Here is a 12,111-nt window from a genome sequence, read left to right as displayed (position 1 = left end):
CTAAAATCAATTTTTTTACCTCAATTCTCATTCTGATATTTAATGTAAAATACGTTTCAGAAATAAATTATTATTATTATTATTATTTATATAAGATGTTTATGATTTTTATGCAATTTTTTCTTATTCTCTCCAATATATTATTAGATTTTTGTTTCATATTAATAGACATAAATGAACTTTAGAATTTATTAAGAATGGAGGTAAATTTGAATGATTGCATATAGATGTAAAATTTGATTTGGAAGCAAGATTTGGTTTAATGTTATACTTAATCCTGTATAGAATAGTTTTTTTATTTATTATTTATTATTATATAAATTAGTTTGATTTGTCCTAGTTGATTGGTTGTTATGAACTTTAGTTTGGTCTATTCATTCACTAATTATTTATATTTTTATAATACACGTTTAAAATATTATTTTATAAAGACACCTGATATGTGTTAGTTTTTTTTTAATATATAAAAAAGAAATCTGTTACTTTGACATTTTAATTAAATTATTTTTTTATTAATCCTTGAAATTGTGTTATATTAAGTAAAGACAAAAAGAATATAATTTTTGGTGGTCATAATTTTCTTTCCAAACAGTAAAATTCGAAATTTGAGAAATCACGGGTGATGAATAAATCTTATCCAAATGATCCAAAAGAGTTAATTGTGGCATCCCACGTGGGTCGGTGGTAGCATATTATATTTGTTACAATGATAGGGTGCCAAATGTGAAAACCCTACCACTTCATTATAACCACACACAAAAATCAAATGAATAATTTATTTTAAATTAATCCTTACAAATATATTTAATAGTAAAATAATCTTACAAAACTTAACATTAAGTATATTTGTAAAATTTTTTACATATTCAAAAGTTAAAACAAATATTGTGTTTTATCAATTATTAAGATAATAACGTTTCACATGAGCACTAAATCGATAACTTGTCTATTTTTTAATACTTTACCATTAGTGTACAAATTAAGATTTACGTTTTCTATCTACATAAAATAGAGTGGATTGTGGTAAAGAAATGAGTGGGGATTTTTTTAATTGGGTGTTTTTTTTTTCTATGTAAAAGAGAAAATTTACGTTAAGTGAGTTTTTTTGACGCAAATATTTTACTTTACATAATTTTTTTATCTAATTGATAAAAACATGTTTTTTACACTTTGAAAGTCACTTTTACTTTTGTTTTGTGTCAGTTATTATTATTTTGATTTTTTTCCTTTCATTTTCTGTTTTGATCGTCGATTATCTCATTCTTCCTTCACTTTTTGTGTTTGTTACTTTTTTTTTTTTGTTAATCATTTATTATTATAGTTACCCAGAATTTTTTTTTTTGTTTTTTTTACACAATTGTTGTCACAACCAAAATTGCAAGTTTTGTGTTGACTATCAAACTATAATTTAAAATTTCTCGAATCATTCTCACTCAAATTTACAAATTTTCACACACCTTAAGTTCATAATATTTTCGTAAACATCTAAAACAATGACTAATAAACAATACCAAGAAAGTTAGTTAACATCGGTTAAACATAATTTGGACGCTCATTCTCATTTTGTCAACTACAAAAAATTCCACTAATCAAACTTAATTAAAAGTATTATCAGTGTTCATTTTCATTCTGACTTCAAATAAACACACAAAATCACTCTTAACTACTTGTTAATCTTTTCTGAATATGATTATATACACATTCCTTTTGGTTATAAAACAAGAATACAAGGAAAGTTTCCAAATAGAACATATATGAAATTAACACATATTGCACTGTAACCTAGTTTCACATCAATCAAAAATTTACAAATAGGTTTAATTATCTGATGATACTCAATTTTGTTCAATTTAGTATTCGCTTTTAGAAAGGTATTAATCAAGTCTCAACTTTTGAAAAAATGTTTCAATTAAGTATTTTTTAGCCAAAATTTTATTAATTTATTAACGGTATTGATATTTAAAATTACTTATAAAATTAAGTATTGATATTTATATTAAAACTTAGTGATAAAAGTTATAAATAAAGTAAGGGTATTGATATTTAAAATGACTTACAAAATTAAGTATTGATATTTATATTAAAATTTAATGGTAAAAGTCATGAATAAAGTTAACAACATTCATGTTTTTTATCTGAAAGGAAGCTAATTAAGGTATATTTTCAAAAAATTAAAACTCAATTGACACATTTTTCAGAAATAAGAGTGAGTATCATCCGACTAATTAATCCTTATAAATACACTTTAGTTCATTATAAAAATCTTTTATAGATAAAAAATGTAAACATTTACCATTTCATTAGTTTCTAAATCGATAAACTTTCTTTTAAAGACATTCTAAATGAGATCACGGTAACTCGTGTGATTTCACTTGTGTCTATATTATATATTTTTCTAAACATGTTTAATTTTATTTTAACATCTTTTATTTATATCTTGTCTGCTTTCACTTGTCCCTGTATTTTGACATGTTTTATTTTAACATTCTAAATCAAACTTTAGTTGTGTTGTATCTCATAATTTGTTCTTATAAATTCGTTCTGTACAATCACGTTTGTTTGGATTAAAGCGTAGAAAAGCATGGATGATAAATTTGCTATTGAAAATAGAAAAAATGAGTAAAAATATATTTAAAACCACAAAAACAATATTTTTCACGTGTAAAACTTTCTTTGAAATATTATGAAAATTCGGGAAGAAAGTCTTTTGTTCTTTATTTTATTTGACATGTTGCAGTTTTCTCCATTCTTTCTTTCCAGTGTTCATTATAAGTAAAGGAAGACAATCCAATTTTCCTTTTACAACCAATTATGTTATACATCTCATCAACAATGTATATCACATAATTGATAAAGTATGATTAAATATAATTTATAATCTTTTAAATAATTTTAAATATTTTATTAATATAGCTATAATTATACTATTAAAAAAGAATTATTTCTTTTGATTTAAAAAAATGAATTTTTACAATTATTTTAATTATTGGTGTATATTTTTCATTATTTTGAATCCATTATCTCCTTCCACTACCTCTAATGGTGCCTACACAAATGTGTTGTCCCCTTCCATGGAAATGTTGTCTCTATCCCTAATTACATCACTATAAACTATCCCTTGGTCCCCTCAACATTCCAAACATTTTATTCAACTATGGAGACTTTAATTGAAATGGAGTATTAAAATTTGAATTTTTATTTTGTTTCAGCATAAAAAAATAAAAAATAAGAATTAAATATTTTTAAGTTTCCAAACTTTAATGTAAAATTAAAATTTGTTGTTGTCATGAATTTTGATACAGTTTTGTTTTTAACTATAAAAATTAAAAAAATATAATTTTTTAACCTAATTTAGTTAAACCTTTTTGACATATCAAATTATTATAAATCAATATTTAAGTTATTTAGGCTGTTCGAATTATTTTAACTAAAATATTACGTTATTTAACTTGTAAAAAAATTAACTCAATTAAATTAAAAAAATATATTTATTTATTTATTTTCAAAATTTAAAAATAAAAATATATTAAAGCTCAAAAAAAATAAATTTCAATTACAGATTCATATTTAATTCAAAAATAAAAGAAAACACCAGCTAAAAATTATTTATTAGTCGTATGTGACTGCAGAAAATATCACAGCAAGAACACTGGACTGTTATAATGATTGTGGACACAACACAGCACTACTACTTTCTTGACCAGAATGAGTCTGAAAAGTAATATATATATATATATATATATATATATATATATATATATATATATATATATATATATATATATATATATATATATATATATATATATATATATAAGAGAAAATGCACATATTCAGTGTTTTAAGAAATAATATCTTAATTTTTTTTTTAATGTTGATGAGGAGAAAAAACCTAACCGCGGTAGATATAAGCAAAAGGAAATGATATGTTAGACAATTTTTTTTAACAAATTTGACAATCTTTTATCCTTTACTCAATAAAAGTGATTTTTTTTTTAAAAGAAACAAAAACTAAAAAATAAAACAGCAATATTTTAGCGTAAAAGAAAGTTTCTCAAAAGAAATTTTTGTAAGCAAAATGAGATAACAGTGGTTTTGTTCACGCTGGCGCTAATACCACAGCAACATTCACCTCTTTCGAAGGCTTGACTCGAACAATCACTTTCAGAAACTTAACCACCATGATTCGGTTCAGTTCATTCTGCTTCAGGGATTCTGCAGTTGTAGTAGTTTATTATTCTTCAACACAGTTCAGAGCGCGTGGGAAGAAAATAACACTGCATTCTTCACGAACGTGGTATCAAAAGCTGCTATTTGAATAAAATTTGTTCTTTCAAACTTCTCGAATGTTTCAACAACTTCATCGTTTTTTGTCTTGACATATACAGAAACTACATATGAACATGTTTTGCAGACACTTCTTTTGGTGTAGATATTATAAAAGTTAAAGTATTTAAAAATATAAATTGTGAATTTAGCAGAATAAAAAATAAAAATTCTGAATCCGATCCAATTTAAACCCATGATAACGGAGTCACGGGTTAAAACCATTCTGAGTTTAGAAAAGAATCGATATCTGAAGTGGGGTTGGGAAAAGGGAGCAGTGTGTTGTCACTGCAACTTTTGTTACTGTGAGGCATGGGTTGTTGGCTGTGTGTGACAGACGCAGAGTGAGAAGAAAGACAGAATGAGGACAAAAATGGCACACACATAATAGCAGCAGAGGGGCATGGCCTAATCATTTCATACTATCATTCACTTTTTTATTTTTGCTTTTTTTTTTTAACATAGTATAAATCATTCTTCCTTAATTTTTGCACTTCACCAACGATGCTCAATCATGGAAAACAATTGGAGACACCATCTACACGTTGCATAGGGAATACCAAGTGCTGTTTGGTGTGCGGGTTTGGTAGTTTACACTTTAACAAATTCATTTACTTTTAACAAACTAAACCCTAATCTTTAATTCACATCAAGTTTAGCAAATCTATAAAATTGTCGTGGAAGTTAGTCATTATAATAATTAATTTTTTTAAAAATTCGTTAATTATTTTTATAGATAAAAAATTATAATCATTAATTAATTAGAAACCAATTTAAAAATTAAGTCATTTTGATAGCTAAAAATCTAGGTAACTAATTTTGAGTGATCAATTTCCTTTAGTAATTAAAACCATGATAACTAATTTTAAAGATTAAATTAGTAATAAAATATAATTTTTTATTTATAATAGTGATTATTTTAGTAACCAATACTTTTTTACTTTGTACATTGATATTTAAATTGGTCATTATAGTGACTAATAATTTTTAATCCTAAAATTGATTACTAATGAAACATTTTCTTATAGTGTAATGATATTTGATTGATGTCACATATTTTTTTATTAAAAGAATATATTGGGTTTGATTTTTAATTGTGTTTAAAAAGTTTAAATTAGTCAAATTTATTTTGTTTCATGGTAATGTCATTTTGTAGCTTTTAAATGAGAGCAAGAAGAAAAAAAAAAATATTGATATATTTATCAAACGGTCTTAGTAAAACTATTATTTGTATTTAGTTCATTGTTGAATCAACAAATGAAATCTTGACAATAGATTCGTGACATGTAGGGATCTTTAACAAGAGGTTTGTCAAATTTGTAGATTCTTAAGAGTTTGGAAGAATTTTGTCCGTTGCATAGATATTTTTTATTGTTGTGTTGTTGGTATTAGTTTGTGAGAGTGTTTGTTTTATTTTTTGTTTTTTAAATGACACTTAATCGTATAATAATATTTAAAGAGACATGTGATAATTGGTGTTACCAAATTTCTTGATTAGAAAACAACATAGGTGAGGGGATGGTAGTTATGAATGAAATTTAGAAAGAAAATAATGTGATTGATCACATTGTGAAGTGACTAAGCTTTGAGAAATACTAATAATGAAACTTTGAAGGTGTTTTGTCCTACTATTTGATAGAGAGGAAAGTAATATGAGATATAAAAAAATATAAAAGGAAAGTTATTTAGTGAAATAAACATATGTGATGAAATAAAATATTTAAAGTTACTTAATTTTAAAGTAAAAGAAATCTTGAATCCACACCTAAATTCCTCGTACGTATAAATAAAAATGTCACTTTTTAGTTGATATGAAGTATGCTTAATTCAAGTTTTATAGACCTAATAATTTTAACAATTTTTATTTGAAATTTAAATTATTGGACATGCGTAAATTAATTATGTTATTACTCATTTTAATGATATGAAATTGATTTGTTAATATTATATATATATATATATATATATATATATATATATATATATATAAATTTATAATTGATGAGTCATTTATTGGTCGTGAAGACAATAAAGTGATAAAATATATGGGGTATGCTATCCTAGGATTAATATCAATTATTAACTACTATGTATTAATTATGATCATCAACAATGATATTTCAGAAAGTAAGCACATAAATGATCCCAATGCAATATAAACCTTAAGAAAGTATAATCTACAGACAAAGTGAATAAGTTCAAATTACTCTAATCATTTTAGTAATCTCATTCACTCATTACACTTTTGCCTTTTGAGGAATCCACTAAAATCGAAGTTTAATTAGTAGAATTTAACGTCGGTGATTAATTAAACATAAGACAAATATTTATGTGTATGTGGATAAATGGTGATTATAGTGGATAAATGGATGATTATATAAGTATATGGTAAAATAAAAACTATCATAAAATATTTATGTTTTTATTACATATTTATTAAGCGAGTATGTGTTAAAGATTCTTGTTAAGTTTATAAAGGAGTTTTACTAATAAGAACAAATACCAATGAGAGTTGAGTCAATCATAAAACATTGATACCATTTTTAACCCAAAACCATAAGACAACAAGTTTATGAGCCTTTATTCTTATATAATGTTTTATTTTCTTATTTATAGTCAACGTGAGACTTATACTCACACTTAAATTTCTAACAAAGATAAAAAATGAAAAATTTTCTATATCAAATTTGTTGTTGCGATTGAATAAAAATTAAATTATATTTTTTTATCAACAATTAAGTAATACCAGATATACCAAAAAAGAAAAGAAAAGAAAAAAGTGAGACGATGTAGCATAGATTAATAGGGTAATTTGAAGGGCATAATGGCAACCTATAAGCAGAGACAAAAAGAAATGATGTATGTTTGCCACCCCTATGCCTTTTCTCTACCTTACTTAGGGCTCAAACCAAACCAAAAAAATAAAAAAAGCATCTTTATTTAAATCAATAATAAATCAAACAATATATTATTCCCATAGTACGTATTCACTCTCACATCATCACTACGTTAGCCTAACGCCAGCAAAAGCCATTTCACTTACCAATTTTTTTTTAATTATATTGCAAAAATAATTAAATGCGCAGAGATCAAGTATTTGTAGAGTAATAAATTAAATTTATGTATGGTTATTTTAATTTTAATTTGACTATTAAAAAACAATTGTTTGAAGACCTTATATGAAAAAGTATATGGATGCCATTTTGCTCTTAGAATTAAGCTAATCAATTTTCTAATTAAATTCATTATTAAACTTTTTTAATGTTATTTGGATTAAACACTCGCATCATTGTAATATATTTCCCTATATCAACTTATATTATTTCTTATGCTAAGAAAGATATCACTGATGACTGAATGTACTTTTTATGTCACTCAACATTTAGTATATATAATAATGTCAAAAAAGATATATAGGTGGCCAATGTACATTTCTATTCTGGATCCAAAGTTTAATCCTTGAGGGTTTTCAAGTTTAATTAAAATTGTGATTAATTAGATGGTTAATTAAAGGTTTTTTATATTTATACCACCAAATTATAATATATACGCGGGTCTTATAATTAACAAAGTTAATTTTATAAAATTGAGTTACATAAACTCATTTATTATAATTGTATTAGAGTTATTAGTGAATTTTAATTAAATTTATATCATCTGTTATTGGATTTTTTTTCCTATGTACAAGATATGGCGATATATTCTATATTTACCTATATATTATAATTTAATTATATATTTAACAAGACAATATTACCAAAAATATCCCTCTTATGTTTGTTCCACTAATACTTAAGATTCATTAATAATTTAGTAAAATCGATATCATTGTCTAATATAAATAAAATTATACAATACTAATGGCAAATATTTAATTTTAGGGCAAGGATAATGTGGTGAAATGCCACAAGTAACATTTACTCTATGGTTGTAATAACTATTTTCTATTTATTGCATAGTAAATAGTTACTTTGTTGATATAATTTACCTTATTTAAAGAATCATTATTCTCAACAACAACAAAAACACTCACTACATTCATTAATTTCTACAATCGAAGTTCATGATATTCTGTGCTAGGTTAAACAGCAATATGAAGTACAAAGAAAACATAATTATTGAATTATGGCAAATTTCTGAAGCTGGTAGATGAAGTATATGCTTTCAATGGCCATATAGGTCCACAGATTTTTTGGCATGGGAAAATATAAAGTTAATCATGATTGTTACACTAAATTAATCCAAGACATGATAACAATATTATTATTATAAGTTTGGTTTGGAATTTGAGAAAAAAGTTTGGTGTTGTGGGGTTGGTTGGAGTTTTAGAAAGTTAAAAGAGAAAATAGGGTTTTGAGAAAGGCAAGAGGCTTTTTTGGTCACAAAAAGTCAAATAAGCAATCACCCATCATAATGATACTTCACCACAGTTGCAGAGATGAGTGTGATTGATAATGCATCAATAATCATCATCACTTTTTTCTTTTCTTTTCTTTTATTTCCCAAAAATAATATACAAAAAATGATCCAAAAGAAACTCTTGATATATTATGGATCCTTTTTCTTAGATACTTTATGGTGAATTGATGAATATAATGATCCATAAATTTTCACTTACATTTGATTATAGCTAGGTATCTATTTCTATTATTGTGCACTCAACAGGTTTTGCTTTTGCACATATTATAATTATTATCTACAACAAGGGGATGTTGCATGGAAGTTTCATAGATAGCAATGAAGTTCTGTGTTGAGGCATTTGTCGTGTAATGTTGACCTCCATGATGCCACAGTAAAATCCCACTAGCCATCCAGGACATGGAATTTCTAAGCTTTTTAGGCAAAATAGTACATCACTGTTTTCTATATTGAAACGTTACTGAAAGTATCTCTCACCTTAACTTTTACCTTATTTCTCGCATCCTTTTTCAACATTTTTTCACCATTTTATTTCCCTTCTACAAACTCTTGTCTATCATAAAATGTCCATTTTTTTTATGCTAGTATAAAATTCTCAATTTTGCCACATTTATCAGTCTCTTACAATTTACAAATTTTGGCACATTTTCCATATAAAAAACTTGAATGATAAATAAAAATATGATAGTTATGTTTTATGTATGAGTTAAATATGTTTTTAGTTTCTATATTTTATATGTGAAATTGAAATTTGTCTCTTCCAAACTTTGATATAATTTGATCGTTAAACTTTAAAAGTGAATAGATAAAATTATCGTAACTCAACTACTTGAACTTTTTTTAACGTGTTAAACAAAGTTTCAGATTAACATTTGAATTGTTTACATAATTTGATAAATTTCAGTTGAAATACTAACGTATAACACCTTTAGCAATTAAAAAAATAATGTCCTTAAATAGACTACATCCATTTATTTTTAAAATTTAGGACATAATCGAATCTCAATTTATATTTTTACTCCTTTATTTATTTATTTATTAGACTTTAACTCAAAATTCTGTGCTTGTTCCACCTGTACTGAATGAATGTCCATCCATGTAGTTAGTTATTTCACCTTCCACAGTTCACATGTTTTTATACATACAATATATGACAGACATTCATCTCTCTTTTAGAAATTAGAAAATCAAGGAAGAAAAGAAAGAGAAAGAGAGAAAGACAAAGAGAAAAAGGGAAAGTTGGTTTGGCAACGTTATAAGTTTATGCATTCCATTAGGGTGTAATTCTCACCTCCATGGTTTGAGAGAAACCACATATATTGAAGCCTCACCAAAACTCTTAGAAACACCAGCAATATCTATATTGAAAGATCAGAAGAAGAAGAAGAAGAAGTAGTAGTGATGTCAACAACTTCACATACCATTCCTCACCACACCTTTTTCGAGGAGCAGGATCAGATTCCTACACAGATGGGGTTCTTTCCCTTTCCTACAAACCTTACTTTGCCTCCTTTGGGTTGCCACCAATCCTCTTTGAAAACCTTCACCTCCATAACACCTTCTTCACTTGCCCTATCTCAACAAGATTCTTCTACCTCAAATCTATCACAAACCCTATTTCACAAGTCCACCTTTGGAGGACCTCAATTCCTCTCCTTGCATAGATCCACTCTGAATCCATGGTGAGACATACCTTTGTTTTTTTCTTTCTATCACATGTTCTTGTTTTTTAGTATTAAAACATCACTCTATTCGTGGTACTGCAACTGTTAAGGTGTTTGGTTATGATTGAATTTAGGGCACTGGGAGAAGTGAGTGATTGCTTGAGCAGTAAAAGAAGTGGATTTGATGATCATCATCATCTGGGAATTTCGGCCATGAAGATGAAGAAAATGAAGGCGAGAAGGAAGGTTAGAGAGCCTAGGTTTTGCTTCAAAACTATGAGCGATGTCGATGTATTGGACGATGGCTACAAGTGGAGAAAGTACGGACAGAAAGTTGTGAAGAACACGCAGCACCCAAGGTATATTCATCAGTTCAAACCCTCTCTCTTTTTGCTTTAATATTTCAAAAGTTGATTCAAGAGTATTCAATTTATCAAACACTTTTCATCACCATTGTATTGCAAACATATATCTATTCTCTCTCTCCAATCTCTCCACCACTGTCTCATTATTGTCTTGATCATAATTACATGTATATTGATTCAGCTTTGTTACTGGTTTCGGCAAGATCTTAACTTTTTTCTGAATAATGTGGCGGTGCCTATAATTGTTATATGTAAAAGCAAAAGTTCAAAATGTATATATAAAAAATGTTCTAAGGGTTAAAACAACTGATTATGATGATTATAGTATATGAAAATTACATGTCTGCAAGAACTTTTTTCAGACACTCATGCTAAGACTTTTCCTCACAAACCCATTATAGCACTTTCCTGTAAAAATGGTCCTTAATATAGTGCCGTTATGATGGTGTTTTATTGATGGCTCAACATATAAAGATCAACATATAGATTCCGATTATAATTAACATGAGGATGTTGTGTTATTAAATTGTCATTAATGTGTACTTCATGATCGACAACCTCAAAAAAAGGTTTCTTATATGTGTTTGGTCTGCATTGCATGCAGAAGCTATTACCGTTGCACACAAGATAACTGTCGAGTAAAGAAACGAGTGGAACGCTTAGCGGAAGATCCAAGAATGGTGATAACAACCTATGAAGGGAGACATGTTCACTCTCCATCAAATGATCTTGAAGACTCTTCATCTCCATCTCAACTTGGGAACTTCTTATGGTAGATTATTGTTAAGTGAAGATATATAATATTTGTGTATATTAATGGTTATGTTCTTCCTTGAGGGTGTGCTTTGTTGAGATGAGAATTGAATAAGTATGGAGAATGATGAACATGTATTCGTGAAATGCATGATCGTCTCTATCAGGTAATCCATTGTTTTCATCACTTCCAAGCACACCATAAGATTGTTGTTGATTTTTCTTGTTCTATATACCACGCATTTTGCTTCGGTCATGTACTAATGAAAAACTAATTAAGATATTATTAGTGACATTTGTACGTTGCCTTACTTTTTGGCTCTTCTCTTCTTCATCTCTCTTTTCACTTTAGTGTAAACACTTTCTAAGGAAAACTGCAACTTTTTTTTTTTTTCTTTTTAATTTACACATTCAGTAAGATGTGAACTACCTGGTTGAGATGAGTTCAGAACAACCAGACCTAACTCGAGGAACTTTGTGGAGTTATTAAACCTAAGTTATGTAGAAATGTTAGATAAAACAGAAATGAGAAAGGTTGCGAGTTCAATCCTTATGAAACAAATAAAGTTTGTAAATAGATTTAA

At 26.7% G+C, this 12,111-nt stretch overlaps 1 protein-coding gene across 1 annotated transcript; it reads left to right on the top strand.

The window, feature by feature from the left end:
• Positions 1-9,922: 9,922 nt before the first annotated feature.
• Positions 9,923-11,838, top strand: LOC114176924 (putative WRKY transcription factor 13). Its single transcript, XM_028062126.2, has 3 exons — positions 9,923-10,427; positions 10,544-10,768; positions 11,379-11,838. The coding sequence occupies exons 1-3, from the start codon at positions 10,147-10,149 to the stop codon at positions 11,548-11,550; spliced, it is 678 nt and encodes a 225-aa protein (XP_027917927.1). The 5' UTR covers positions 9,923-10,146; the 3' UTR covers positions 11,551-11,838.
• The last annotated feature ends 273 nt before the right edge of the window (positions 11,839-12,111 follow it).

The sequence above is a fragment of the Vigna unguiculata genome, chromosome 3 (genome assembly GCF_037176805.1).
Source record: "Vigna unguiculata cultivar grain cowpea cultivar isolate G323 ecotype 2 chromosome 3, ASM3717680v1, whole genome shotgun sequence".
Taxonomy (NCBI): Eukaryota; Viridiplantae; Streptophyta; class Magnoliopsida; order Fabales; family Fabaceae; genus Vigna; species Vigna unguiculata.
The sequence above is the reverse complement of the archived record's forward strand: the minus strand, read 5'-3'. Positions and strand labels throughout refer to the sequence as shown.

Bases quoted from the DNA above. Each gene is read 5' to 3' on its own strand.
- LOC114176924 (XM_028062126.2), top strand. From the start codon at position 10,147: ATGTCAACAACTTCACATACCATTCCTCACCACACCTTTTTCGAGGAG. The intron at 10,428-10,543 runs GTGAGACATACC...GATTGAATTTAG, and splicing joins AGATCCACTCTGAATCCATG to GGCACTGGGAGAAGTGAGTG. The intron at 10,769-11,378 runs GTATATTCATCA...CATTGCATGCAG, and splicing joins AAGAACACGCAGCACCCAAG to AAGCTATTACCGTTGCACAC.